At 41.6% G+C, this 14,918-nt stretch overlaps 1 protein-coding gene across 2 annotated transcripts in view; it reads left to right on the plus strand.

Moving 5' to 3' along the window:
* XPO6 (exportin 6) overlaps window positions 1-14,918 on the plus strand; it is a 120,777-nt gene that overhangs the window by 58,197 nt on the left and 47,662 nt on the right. For both annotated transcript variants that reach the window (XM_053671478.1, XM_037140020.2), the window contains exons 7-8: window positions 6,296-6,749; window positions 9,963-10,089. In XM_053671478.1, coding sequence (XP_053527453.1) covers window positions 6,296-6,749; window positions 9,963-10,089 — 581 coding nt within the window. The remainder of the gene's footprint in view (window positions 1-6,295; window positions 6,750-9,962; window positions 10,090-14,918) is intronic.

Consider the following 14,918-nt stretch of genomic DNA (forward strand, 5'->3'; position numbering starts at 1 on the left):
TGTATGTGTGTTTTTTCCTGCCTACATTTCTTTCTTAAACCTAAAGTTTTTAGTATTGATTATGCTTTATCATTTTTGGGAGGGGCAGAATAAGTTCTTTAATTTTGTATAGTCATATCTTTACTTCAGGGAAATTTTCTTCATGTTAGTTTTTAAAAATATGTTTTATTGATTATGCCATTACAGTTGTCCTATTTCCCCCCTTTATTCCCCTCCACCTGCACCCCCACCCTCACCATTCCCCCCTTTAGTTTGTGTCCATGTGTCACAAGTTTTTTAGATTCTATATTTCCCATACTATTCTTGCCCTCCCCCCTATTTTCTATCTACCATCTATGCTACTTATTTTCTGTACCTTCTCCCCCCTTCTCCTTCTCCCACTTCCCTGTTGCTAACCCTCCATGTGATCTTCATTTCTATGGTTCTGCTCCTGATCTAGCTGTCCTCTTAGTTTGCTTTTGTTTTAGGTGTGGTTGTTAATTACTGTGAGTTTGCTGTCCTTTCACTGTTCATATTTTTTATCTTCTTTTTTTCTTAGATAAGTGCCTTTAACATTTCATATTGATGATGAGCTCCTGAACTTGATCTTATTTGAGAAGCACTTTTATCTGCTCTTCCATTCTAAATGAAAGCTTTGCTGGATAGAGCAATATTAGGTGTAGGTCTTTGGATTTCATGACTTGGAATACTTCTTTCCAGCCCCTTCTTGCCTGTAAGGTCTCTTTTAAGAAATCAGCTGACAGTCTGATTGGAACTCCTTTGTAGGTGACTGTCCCCTTATCTCTTGCTGCTTCTAGGAGTCTCTCCTTCATTTTAATCTTGGGTAATGTAATTATGATGTGCCTTGGTGTGTTCCTTCTTGGGTCCAGCTTCTTTGGGACTCTCTGAGCTTCCTGGACTTCCTGGAAGTCTATTTCCTTTGCCAGACTGGGGAAGTTCTCCTTTATTATTTGTTCAAATAAGTTTTCCACTCTTGGCTATTCCTCTTCCCCTTCTGGTACCCCTATAATTCGGATGTTGGAATGTTTAAAGATGTCCTGGGGGTTCCTAAGCCTCTCCTCGATGTTTTGAATTCTTGTTTCTTCATTCTTTTCTGTTTGGTCATTTTTTCCTTCCTTCTCGTCCACTCCCTTGATTTGAGACCCAGTTTTCTTCCCATCACTATTGGTTCCCTGTGCATTTTCCTTCGTTTCACTTAGCGTAGCCTTCATTTGTTCATCTAATCTGTGACTAAAATCAACCAGTTCTTTGAGCATCCTGATGACCAGTGTTTCGAACTGTGCATCTGATAGGTTAGCTATCTCTTGGTTACTTAGAAGTATTGGTTCTGGGACTTTGAGCTGTTCTGCTTGAGCCATAATGTTTTGGTCAGGTTGCACCTGTTATGTGTGAGGGGTGGAGCCTTAGGTGTTCACCAGGGTGGGGCCACCCGGTTGCTGGATTGTGACACTGTATGTGGGGACGGGGTCATTTGTTCTGCTCTCTCAGATTTGGGTCCCCTCTGCTGCTTCCCACAAGCAAGCAAACCGGGCCCCTCTGGTGCCGGCTCCTGGGTGTGTGGGCCTGTGCACCCTCCAGGACCCTCTGGGTCTCTCTAGTGAACTCTGTGAGCCTGGGAGCCTCTCCCAGCACCTTGACCTGAAAATTTTTCCAGTTGGTGCTTTTAGGCTTTAATTCCTGTCACTGGGGCCCTGGTTTGGGCTGTCTGTCTCACTGCCCACTCCTTCCCCTGGTTTATCTGTGTGTGGATGTGTGACCGTGGTCAGCCAGCCATCTTGCACCCCCACTGGGTCCACCCGTTGCCACCCCACACCTGGGACCTGCCAACCACCGCTTGCGGGCCTGTCAGTCTAGCCACTTTTTCCTGCATGACCCTGTTCTTCCAGCCGCTGGCTCCACCCCTCTTACCGGTGTGGCTGAATGGTTCGTTGTTGTCGGACTTCAGTATGGTTCAATTTAGTTGCGTTTTTGTTACTAAAACTTTGTTGTCTTTAAACTTGGTTGTGTGAGGAGGCACAGTGTTTCCACCTATGCCTCCATCTTGGCCGGTCTTGTTATAGTTTTGAATATTTTTTTCTTTTGTCTTTTCTAAAATCATTTTATACTTCCCCCCATTTCATTTTACATGATTATCTTTAGTCCATGATTATCTTTATGCTTAAAAATTAAGCATAAGAATAACCCTAGAGACCTTGTAAAAACTGAGATCCCCGGGCCCTCTCTTTCCTGGTTCTCCTCCAGCTGGCGTGTGTAGGATGGGGCCTGATGGTTTGTATTTTCTGACAAACTCCCAGAGAGGCCGATGGTGCAGGTCCACAGACCTTCCTTGACAGCCCAGTAGTTTCAAATTTTTTGGTCTGTCGGCCCCATTACTCTTTTTTTTTTTTTAATTGAGGTATCCTTGGCATATAACACTGTTAGTTTTAGGTGTACAACACAATGATTTGATATATGTATATATTATGAAATGATCATCATAATAAGTTAACATCCATTACCTTACCTAGTTACAAATTTTTTTCTTGAGATGAGCTCTTTAAGGCATCTCTTAGAAACTTTAAACAGTATATATAGTACTGTTAGCTATAATCACATACTGTACATTACATCTCCAGGTCTTATTTGTCATAACTGGAAGTTTGTACCCTTTGACTTCTTTTACCCATATTGTCAACCCTCACCCAGAACTGTTATTCTTTAAAATATTAAAACAGATATTCTCAAAGATATTAAAACAGAAAATTTACAAATATTTCTTAATTTTAAAATAACTGATGAATCTATTATATAAACATAATATATTATAATGAAAAATAACTTTTTCAAAGCAAACAGACATTTACTGAGAAGAGCAGCATTATTTTACATCTTTGCAAGTCTCTTTACTATGTGGCTGTATTTTTTATTTTTAATTTTCTAAATTATATTTTATTGATCATTATTACAGTTGTCCCAACTTCGCCCCCTTTGTGCCCCTCCACCCAGCACCCCCCACTCCTTCAGGCAGTCCCCACACCATTGTTCACGTCCATGGGTCATGCGTGTAAGTTCTTTACTCCATTCCCTATACTGGGCCATATATCCCACTGAGTATTCTGTAACTACTTATTTGCACTTTTTAATCCTCTTACCTCTTCACCCATTCCCCTGTACCCCCTCCCATCTGGCAACCATCGAAATGTTCTCTGTAGCTGTGGCTGGTGTGGCTCAGTGGATTGAGTGCTGGCCTGTGAACCAAAGAATCACTGGTTCAATTCCCAGTCAGGGCACATGTCTGGGTTGTGGGCCAGGTCCCCAGGAAGGGGTGTGAGAGGAAAGCACACATTGATGTTTCTCTCTGTCTCTTTCTCCTTCCGTTCCCTTCTCTCTAAAAGTAAATAAATAAGTAAAATCTATTAAAAAAATGCTCTTTGTATCCATGACTCTGTCTCTGTTCTTCTTATTTGCTTGGTTTGTTTTTTAGATTCAGTTGTTGATAGATAGGTATGTATTTATTACCGTTTTATTGCTCATAGTTTTGATCTTTTTCTTAAGTCCTTTTAATGTTTCATATAATAATGGTTTCATGGTGATGAACTCTTTAGTTTTTTCTTGTCTGAGGAAGTGCTTTATCTGCCCTTTTATTCTAAATGATAGCTTTGTAAAGCAGTCTTGGCTGTAGGTTCCTGCTTTTCAGTACTTTGAATATTTCTAGCGAGTCCCTTCTAGCCTATAAAGTTTCTTTTGAGAAATTAGCTGACAGTCTCATGGAACACCCCTGTAGGTAACTAACTGCTTTTCTCTTGCTGCTTTTAGATTCTCTCTTTATCTTTAACCTTTGGCATTTCAATTATGTTGAAATATGTGTCTTGGAGTGGGTCTCTTTGCATCCATCTTGTTTGGGACTCTGTGCTTTCTGGACTTGCATGTCTATTTCCTTCACCAAATTAGGGAATTTTTTTTCACTATTTTTCAGATAGATTTCCAATTTCTTGCTCTTTCTCTTCTCCTTCTGGCCGCCCCTATGAGGTGAATGTCGGACCTGTTAAAAGTTGTCCTGGAGGGTGTTTTACAGTGTCCTCACTTTCTGGATTCTTTTTTCTTCTTGTTGTTTTGATTGGTTTTTATTTGCTTCCTTACATTCCAAATCATTGATTTGATTCTCAACTTCATCCACTCTACTGTTGTTCTCTTGTATTCTATATTTTAATTAGTGTGTCCTTCATTACTGACTGGATCTTTTTTATGCTGTCGGAGTCCTCACTAAGTTCCTTGAGCATCCTTATAACCAGTGTTTTGAACTTTGCAGTGTTTTAAATGGAGATAGATTGCTTACCTCCATTTGTCTAGTTCTTTTCTGGAATTTTGATCTGTTTTTTCATTCAGTTTCTATGTCTACTCATTTTGGCAACCTCCCTGTGTTTGTGTCTATGTATTAAGTAGAGCTGCTATGACTCCCTGTCTTGGTAGTGTGGCCTGCTGTAGTAGGTGTCCTATAGGGTCCAGTGGCACAGCCTCCCTTATCACCCAAGCTAGGTCCTGTACTGAGTATACTCTCCTTTTGTAGTTGATCCTTGGTTGCTGTTGGCAGATCAATGGGAGGGATATACGTAGGCCAGTCAGCTGCAGGGATCAGCTGTGACCACTGAGCGCCAGCCTCTGCCCTCTGTGGAGGGTCATCTGTGTAAGGGCAGGGTGGTGGTGCTCTAGCGTGGTCTGCCACTGTCCGCCAGGTGTGCAGGCTTTTGTGGTTTCCCGTGTGGTATAGGCCAACATCAGCCCCCACCTGTGTTTTGCCTGGGGTCACTCTGTCTGGGCTCTAAAGCAATCTGAGACGGCTGATACTTTTGCTTGGAGATTCTCAGGTAAAGCCAAGCTATGAACCTAGGCTAGCTGCTGTTAGTGCCATGCCTAGGGCCACTAAGCAAAAGGTAGGGAGACTGTTGCTTGTTTGAGAGGATTTAGGAAGTTGTGAAGCATGAGCCAAGATGAGTCGTTCACATGGAAAAGTCTCTTAATAGCTTGGGTGGGCCCTAAGTTAGGTAGGACTGGAGTCCCAGGGGATCTCTAGGGTGAGGCAAACAGTGTTAACCAGGTCGATGGAGGCTCAGCTATGGCACTAGCCTGTCGCCCTGTGGCTCTGTGGGTGGAGGGTTCAGAAAAGGGACAGTGTCCTTCCTGTCTGGGAGAAAGCTGTTCCCCAACTCTCACTTTGATGCCAGATGCTTCTTGTCTTCCGTGTATGGCACTGGTGCCTTTCAAGCTGCTACCCCAGTGTTGGAGTTGAGAGGGAATGAGTCTGAGTAGGTGAGTCTGTGTGTGGGTTCTTTAAGAGGAATTTGGGACTCTAGAAGTTTCTTTCACCATCTGAGTCCCTGCTGGTGTTGGCAGCCAGAAGTTGTGGGGACTTATCTTCCTGTCAGTGGAAGCCTGATGTGGGGCTGGGAATCCTCGCTCCTGAGATATTCCTTCCACATTTTTCTCCACCACGTGCGGGTGTGCTACCAGCCCGTTCCATTTCTCTGCCCTCCCAGCACTCTAGGTGGATTGGTTTCTTTAATTTCCTAGTTGTCAGACTTCCATTCAACTCACTTTCTGGTGGTTCTGAGTGATGGTTGTTCTTATATTTTAGTTGTAGTTTTAATGTGGTTGTGTGAAGAGGGAACCATGTCTGCCTACACCGTTGTCTTGACTGGAAGTACAGTTGTCCAGATATTCATTTAACAAATGCTGATTGAACTTCAACTATTACTAAGATTGGTTTTGAGAATTGTAAGAGGCTGAATCAAAAAAATATTCAAGAATGTTTATAAATGAGATTTAAAAAAGGGCAAATGAAAGGTGTAAGTTATAAAAAGTAGTACACAATTTAAAAGCATTCAGCTTGATTTCTGATGGCTCTCAGTGGTGGTGGTTTTGTAAGTTAGTTGTGACTTTGATGTGGTTGTGCGAGGTGAGCTGTGTTTACCTGTGCTGCCATCCTGACTGGAAGTCCACTATGTGACTTAATGAAAGAGAGCTTGTTGGGTATCACAAGTAATATAGCCTCTGTAAAGCTCCGTTGTACACTTGTGAGACAGTAAAAGTGAGAAAGCAGAATAACTTATAGGATTCTTTTAAAGGTAGTTTTGAATTTGAGAATTCCTTTAAGGGTCCTGGGGACTCCCCTCAAGGGTTCCTGGACCAAACTTTGAGAACTGTTGCTTTGTAGTAATGTTTACTTTTTGTTTGTTTGTTTGTTTGAAGGAGAATTATTTAAATTGGTTTGTAAGATATTTGATAGTGTAGATCTTAAAAAAGCCTTTTGTATTTTCAGGTGACTTATTGAGTAACCTGTTGCAGAGTCCTAGTTCAGCCAAACTGTTGAATCAGCCAATCCCCATCCTCGATGCGGAGAGTGAGTATATCTGTTCTCTGGCCTTGGAGTGCCTGGCCCATCTCTTCAGTTGGATTCCTCTGTCTGCCAGCATCACCCCGTCCCTTCTTACCACCATCTTCCACTTTGCGCGCTTTGGCTGTGACATCCGGGCCAAAAAGATGGCATCAGTTAACGGCAACAGCCAGAACTGTGTGTTGGGTCAGGAACGCGGCCGGCTTGGGGTCCTGGCCATGTCCTGCATCAATGAACTCATGTCCAAGAACTGCGTGCCTATGGAATTTGAGGAGTATTTACTGCGTATGTTCCAGCAGACTTTCTACCTCCTGCAGAAAATCACCAAGGATAACAATGCCCATACGGTGAAGAGCAGGCTAGAAGAACTGGATGAGAGGTAATAAAAACAGGTGTGAAGTTGGCTGTGCCCTGAGAAAGGGCCTCGATTAAGCTATCAGAGTGTTCTGCATGGTGTCTGTAATCCTCTTGGGTTTCAAAATTTGGGGCTCCTGGTTGAGAAACAGAAAGGTAAGTGTGTACTAATAAGTTTAAGCTCAGCTGGAAGGGCTAGGGTGGTTAAGGGAAATGAGGTGAGTTTGAAAAGTGATTATGAATTGTGTAGGTTTGTTGTCTTTTTTCCCCACCCATCTCCTGTCCTCCCTTCCCCTGCACCCTGTCTCCCACCTTCTCCTCACTATTTGCCTGCAGGTTTGAGGTCTTGCAGGAACTGAGACTGCTGCTCATGCATAGCCAAGAACAGGAGAGGAGGTCCATGGAGGTACAGGAGTGGCAATCACCCTTTCTTGGTGTGGCTTGTCAGTTTTTACTGTTTGACTTTTCCCAAGTGAACATCGGGCAGCGAGCGTATAGGACTGTTACGCTACTGTAAGCTTCACACACGGCAAGTGTTCATGAAAACAAAGGAGAGCTGACGTGGCACACACCTGTGTGTGTGTGTTGTCCTTTTGAATGGAGTCTAAAATTACCTGACTTTTCTTTCTTAAGTGCCCTGAAAGATGCCTCCCTCACAGTACCTACCCTGAGGCACGGTCTCATTTATTTCTCCTGTAGATGATGTCGTTCATCTGTCTCACAGCTGCCACTAATGTGATGCTACTGCAGGGCAGAAACAAGAGGGGGGACGGCAACCTCGATTAACAGCATCACGTCGACTCTTCTGACACTTCCAAGCGAATTATGTTAAATTAGTAAATATGTATAGATTGCCCAGCAGCCAAAGTTAATATTCCGATCAGTTTTCCTTGGCTCGTTTTCTGCTATTAAGCTATACAGAGTTAAATCATTTCCTTTTCCTTAGAATAAATAACAGTATAAAGTACCTAAAGTTAAGATGGTTTTAGTGCTTTTTAAATTTAGCAATTTTAACAAGTTTTTCTAAAGTTAAAAACATGGTATATAAGATGGTTTTGGTTTGCTTCATTGTAAGCAAGCTTTATGTAAAATTTTCTCTGTACAATAACAAAAACTCATAATCCACTGTGGTAGTATGTTTTGTTTTTTATCATTTGGTAATAGCTTTGTATATAAATTCAAGGGCATCAGTATTCAAACACAATTTTATATTTTTTCTAGCCTGGGTTAAGAAAGGCTATATTTTCATATGTTAAAATAAAAATCTTACCGGCTTGTACCAAGTGGTCAAGTGTCAGCTGTTTTGATTTTTACTTGTAGCATAGTGTTTGTGACGGCTCACTTCGGGTGGTGTAGAAATGTCATTGTCGATTATCTTTGCACTGATTTTGTTATGTGTAACTTTTATGCTCTTGGTTTTATATTTTAATTCTATGCTTCCTATTGCCCTGTGAAAGCTGAGCGGTGCCTGGAAGCGGAAAGGTGACATAATGGCAGTGTGCGCTTGCTTCCTAGCTCTTGGGTCCCCACCCCTAATTCTAAACAGCTAAGTCCGCCCTCAGTTGTTTAGGAGCCACTCACCCAGGGCCTCCGCTTCTCTTCCCCACCACTGCCTTTTTTCTAACTCTCCACTGCTCATGAGCACCTGTACCAGAAGGTGGGCAAGGGAAAGAAAATGAGGTGAAATAAAATTTGTAGCTACTGCACAGCTTTATTTGCATTCTTTAAAAAATTGAGTTGGAGATTAAAATAAAATTGAGATTGTGTGATATTTTACCCATGACTTCTCTTTATTTTTTTATGGGTGGTAGGAAATTGAGCACATCTTTTTAAAGAGGGGTAAATGGATTGGCGAATTTGAAAATCCGTATAAAAACATAATGTAATAAGCAGAGTGAGGAATGAGGAGTCCCTGGCTCATTTGGTATTGGTGATTTAAAGGCATCAGAGAGAAGTGTCTTATTTTCTATTTCTAAAAACAGTTGACTTCAGTGCCTTACTGTTTTTCAAGTATTTGGCCCCAAGATCCTTATCATGTAAATCACTGTTATTTTAGCTGTAAAGAAGCTTACATATGTGTGGAGGTCTGACCATTGGGCCACCTGCAGGGTGATAGGTCCCAAGAACAACATGGGACATTTTATTTATGGTCTAATTTTGCTCCTCTGAATAATAGTCTTCTCTCCTCCTTTATTATTTTATATGTCTGTGCCTTAAAAATGGTTGTTTTTGCAGTTACGAGCTTCGGAATTGGTTTTAACCATTATTTAATTTTTGGCTAGGGCCTATTATGTCTATATATATATTTTTTTTTTAATTGGTCTTTGAAATGTGATTTATGGAGATATGTCCATCTCATTTTCTAATCACCTTTTGGTATTTAGGGGCTTAAAATGACAGTGTCTGAAATGTGAGAGTGATGATGTGCAGTGTATTTAGTAACAAAGTCTCTTATCCTTGCAGCGGTGACCCATACTCTTCTGTGAAATGATTGGGGATTCACTGTGCTGTGAAAAGACAGCACTGAGTTGGGAGTGGATGGTGGTTCCCTTCTGCCATGAGCTGGCTGAGTGGCCTTGGGCTGATCACTTTGTCTCTGGGCCTCTCTGTAAAATGAAGCATCCGATTAATTGTTCCAAGGCTTTTCCAGCTCTGACAGCCTTCTTCCTTTATTTTTGAAATCACTTTGGAGTGGATTGGGATGTGCTGTGTTTAATTACCACCAGGAGCTAATTAAACACGGGGCAGGCTTGAATATATCTTACCTGGATGCCATGCCTTTTGTATAGCTTTGCTTTGTTTTATGTGTGTGTGTGTGTGTGTGTGTGTGTTTAGCACATTCATGTTAATATTTTGGCCTCCTAGCAAAGAAAACCAGCCTTCCAGACCTGCTCCATTGAAATGGCAAACGTGATTTGCCCATTGACTTTTAGTACCATTTCTTTCCACTTTAACTGCGCCACACCACTAATGAATTAGAAAATAGAAGAGCACTAGTTTATGATGCTTTAGTAGATGGTGTTTGAGGATTAAAGTTGCTTTTCTGCTATGTTTCAGGTGGTAATGGGATGAAAGGTTGCCTGACCTGTAGGTAATTGTCACAGGCCTTTATATTTTTAACTGAAAATATAAATCTGTATAGTTCTCTACTGAAAGAAATTTGGACTGAGTTTGAGTTTTCTTCTATGAAGGTGGCTGTGTGTCTTATTTTCATCTTTTGTCTTCTTGTCATACTTAGCTACATCGAGAAGTTTACTGACTTTCTGCGGCTCTTTGTGAGTGTTCACCTACGAAGAATTGAGTCCTATTCCCAGTTTCCTGTGGTGGAGTTTTTGACACTTTTGTTTAAGTACACATTTCATCAGGTAATGCACCGGAACTGCCCATCCCTTCCTCCAAAGTCTACTTTGTTATTTTCAGGAGAAAGAACTACTTTATTTCCCAAACATTATATAATGCTTACTATGTGAAGATTAACAATTTATCCTTCATAGCAACCCTATGAGGTAGGTCTTATTATTATAATCACCTCCATTTTACAGATAAATAAACTGAGGCACAGAGAACTTACTCAGGATCATACAGTAAGCGAGGGAGCCAGGATTTGAACCCATACAGTCTTTGCTCTCTTAACAACTATGATGTTGGAGAAGCAAAATATAGAAATACTCTGAAATTAGGGCCTTCAGTTCTATAACTGTCACTTAAACGTCCCACAAGGAGATTATAAAGAGGGAAACTCTCAAGAATTACATTTTGGTAGATCCAATTCCCACCTCCCCAACAAATTTTCAGGAGCTAGGCATATAACCCTCCAAGTCCTTCCCTGTAATGAATTTACATTTTAGTGACCCAGTGTTTTTTTATTTGTATATATTTTAACAGCTTTATTGAGGTACGGTGTATATACTACTAAATCCACCCATTGTAATTGTACATTTTGGTGATGTTCTGTCAATTTATGCACTTGCGTAGTCATTGCCACCGTCCAGTTGTAGACATTTCATGCATACCCTATCCCTTGTGCTCATTTGTGTATTTTAAAATCAGCCTTTTATTGAAATATAACAAATACAACACATATACAGAAAAGTGCATAAACCATACACATATAGCTTGATGCGTTCCAAAATGAACAAGCCATGTAACTACCATTTAAGTCAAGAAATGGCACATTACCAGCACCCCCCAGAAGTCCCCTCCTGTCCCTTCCCAATTACTCCCTCTTATTTTTCCCCAGAAGTAACCCCAATCCTGACTTTTAATATCCCAGGTTAGTTTTTCCTGTTTTAGAACTTCTCTAGTGGAAACATACAAGGTTTATTTGTTTTGTCTGGTTTTTTTTTTTTTCATTTAGTGTTATGTTTGAAATTCATCTGTGCTGCTTGGCAGTAGTTTGTTGGTTTTCATTGCTTTATAGTAAGTCGTTACCTGAAAATCCATCCATCTGCTGATTTTGGCTGCTTTCAGATTTGGTGACCAGGAACCACGCTGTAGGGAACATATTTGCACACATTTTTTGGTGTACATATGTAGCTTTCTTTTGGTGTATACTAGGGATGAAGTTGCCAGTGAGGGCATTTGCCTTTGTAAGGGGACTTATCTGGTTGTTTAAACCGTTAATGTTGTAGCTTAATGAGGCTAGAGGAGAGGCAAGGGTCTAGGCTGGGAGGGGTGTGTGTATGTGATGGGGGACTTGGAGTCTAGGATGTTGTGCATGGGCCAGCCTTTCTCCAGGGGCACTTGGCACATAAGTCAGAGCACCTACTGTTAGGGGTGAACCTTCTTGGGGACGGGGAAGGGTACAGGTGGAGGAGGATGGCCGAGTCTGACAGAGGGGCAGCGAGCGCAGAGCACCAGGAGGAGGTGATGAGTGAGGTGTGGGAGCGTGAGGCTGGGGATGAGAAGGCATCAGCGGTGGGACAGTTTTGAGATGGGTACAGAGTTAAAGGGAACAGGAAAGAAGGAGGATTTGATAGATACTTCGGATAAGTTAAGTATAGCAGACATAAAAGAGAGAAAAGGAGCCAGAGCTGATGTCAGAAAGGAGGGGTCTGTTTGGGGAAAATGGAATGAAAATGTCTTGCATTTTTTTCTTCCTATGAGAAAAAGGTTCTTTTAGTATATATGGTATGGAAGAAAGCTAAAAAAATGTGTTAAAGTGTGCCTGGCTTAGGACTACTTTGATTTGGACTCAGAAGTTTTTTTGTTGATCTCTGGTTATTTCTGTTAGGTCTGTGTCCTGGGAAAAGTTCCTTGAATTTCATTTGACTTCAGGTTCCTCACCTAAGGGAGAGGGACTGTAGGGGGCATCTTTAGGGTCTTTCCCAATGTTCATCTGTTATGATCCTTTCACTAGAATCCTGCTAGTGATTCTAGTAGCTGTTTCCTCTAAAAAACTAGAGTTTTACATGTTAGTTTAGTTTTCCACTAAATGTTTTCCACTGAACAGAAAGTGGTAGTTTTATATACTTACATATACTATATTTATATACTGGGAAAAGAAGTAGCTACGGTAACGAAGCAAACTACAGGCTTCTTTCTTCCTCCTTTACCTTCGGTCTCTGTCAGCCGAGCTCCCTTCTGCTCTCCTGGCCTCCTGTCTAAGGACCTTTCTTTCTGGTCAGGCTCTTGGACTATGGTGTCCTTTGGTCCAGGCGGAGGCAGATTCTGCGCATAGGGCAGAAGGGTAGGAACCTGGAAGCTGTTGTGTATAGTTCACTGTAGGGTAGGCAGCCCTTTGCCGGGGAGGCAGAGTGGAGAAAAGATGGCAGGCCGCACTCTAGGATCAGAAGCTGGTAGTAGGAGAGTGTTTTGGGATAAGATTTAAGAATTTGAAATTAAGTGCTCTCTAGAGAAAGCTTTAAGTTCTTGTGTACCGATAGTGAGAACTTGCTTTATCATAGTTTACCATATTTTGCTGTGTATAATCTGTACTTGTTGCCCAGATTTGTGAAGGAAAAGTAAGGATGTGCATATACATGGGTGTAATGGCATAATAATCCATGTGTTAATGTTCACAAAACTATGGGTGTGCATCATAACACGGAAGTGCATTATACATGGCAAAATATGGTAAAGTGGGAAAATATGTTTCTTGTCTAGAGGGTTATTATGGGTGTACTCAATGTTTTTGTTTTGTTTCTAAATTTCATAAAAAGTTTAGTACTGGTAAACATTTTGAAAAGAATAGTAATAAGATAAAAGTGGTATTGGTATCTTTTGTTTACCAGTTTCTCTCTCCTCTTTCTTTTCCTACATTGTTTCTTTTACCTTAGTGTCTTCCACCAATCACTAGTAGTCACCAGGTGTTTGCCTCCACCGTCACTTTCCTTGCCTGTTGAGGCCTTGGGGTGTCTGTATAAGCACATGATTACTGTCTTCCTGCTCCTTCCATTACTGTAACATTACCAGTTCCTTCTTGGTCTTGCATTTTTCATTTTGTTCTTTCTTCCTAAAACTCGCTGAGATGGTGTGGCATGGGGGTGGGGGGAGGGCTCTGGCACAGAGTCTTACGATCCACATTCTACTTGTCTTTCTGTTCCTTACCTTGTCACCTTGGGCAGGTAACTGCTGAGCCTTGGCTTCTTTATCTGTAAAATGGGAAGAAGAAAAATAACATGTCTAGTTTCCAGGACTATTGTGTAGATCATATAGGCCAATGCAAATGACAACTAAACCACTGCACACTACTTGGAGATAAGAGTGGTGGCAGTTTCTTGTAAGAAACTTATCAGGATTTTTAGTGATTAATCATCCCTGGATCTATAAGTAAATCTTACTGCAAGTACATTTTTAAAATGGGTCTGTTAGAGTTCTGAAAAGTTGAATGGCTTTCAAAGTGCAGTTAGCCTGTCATCTTTATGACCTGAACCATGTGTACACACAGCAGCTGTCAAAGGCCAGGTTGTGGGCAGAAAACAAGGTCTCTCAGTGGGGCCTGTGTGTGCGGATGTGGATGGCAGCGTTGCAGGTTCTATAGAGGGTTATCTGCCTCCTTTTTTTTCTGGCCTTGAGACACATAGTAAATCTTCAAATCAAGGCATGTGTAATTATAAAGTACTTTGACATAGCCAGAAAACGTGGATTTATTTTGGAGGGCTCTGGTGAGTGTTTTCAAACCAAGGAAGAACTGGGTGACTGACTTGAGGGAAGCTCAGCAAGCCAAAGCCAGGATGAGACTGCATCCCTGGCTATGCAAGTCAGGTGCCTGCCCGCCAGCTCTCTGTCTTAGCCCCACATGGCTTATCAGTTCTTTTTTTAAAATATATTTTATTGATTATGCCATTACAGTTCTATTTCCCCCCTACATTCCCCTCCACCCTGCACACCCTCTCCCCTACCATTCCCCCCCTCCAGTTTATGACCATGCATCTCAAGTTCTATATTTCCCATACTATTCTTGCCCTCCCCCCTGTCTATTTTCTATCTACTGTCTGTGCTACTTATTTTCTGTACTTTCTCCCCCCTTCTTCTTCTCCTCCCACTCCCCTGTTGCCAACCCTCCACGTGATCTTCATTTCTGTGGTTCTGCTCCTGATCTAGCTGTCCTCTTAGTTTGCTTTTGTTTTAGATGTGGTTGTTAATAAGTGTGAGTTTGATGTCCTTTCACTGTTCATCTTTTTTTTCTTCTTTTTCTTAGATAAGTCCCTTTAACATCTCATATAATAAGGGCTTGGTGATGGTGAACTCCTTGAATTTGATCTTATCTGAGAAGTACTTTATCTGCCTTTCCATTCTATTATCAGTTCTTTTTCCTGCTTATTTTATGTCATGTCATGGACATCCTGGGTTTTGTAAAGTATGAAGTGGAGACAGGAAGTGTCTATTTCTTTTCTGAGGATGGCCCTGTCAGTGGTCCTGGTTGAACTGCAGTCATCTTGTTCCAGGGCCACCCACTGGGGTTGTGAGCTTGGAATCTGCTGTTTTTTAAGTTCACTTTTCCACCTTAGGCTTGTCCAGGTACAGAACTCCCACTGCGTGCTACCACCCGGCATTAGTTAACTTCTTGAGCAAATTCCATACATGCCCATGGAAACTTCTGGATTTCCTTGTGGATCAGAAATGGAAGGAAAGCTGATCCAGTATGGTGGTATTATTTCTTCCCACACCTGATCCTGCTACCAATTTTGTGGTTCAGTCAAGCAATCACAAGTGAAACCAGAGTCCTCATAGGTGGACAGTATTTGAGTGC

The sequence above is a fragment of the Artibeus jamaicensis genome, unplaced genomic scaffold, assembly GCF_021234435.1.
Source record: "Artibeus jamaicensis isolate MK-2021 breed Jamaican fruit bat unplaced genomic scaffold, CSHL_Jam_final contig_700, whole genome shotgun sequence".
In the NCBI taxonomy this organism is placed as follows: domain Eukaryota; kingdom Metazoa; phylum Chordata; class Mammalia; order Chiroptera; family Phyllostomidae; genus Artibeus; species Artibeus jamaicensis.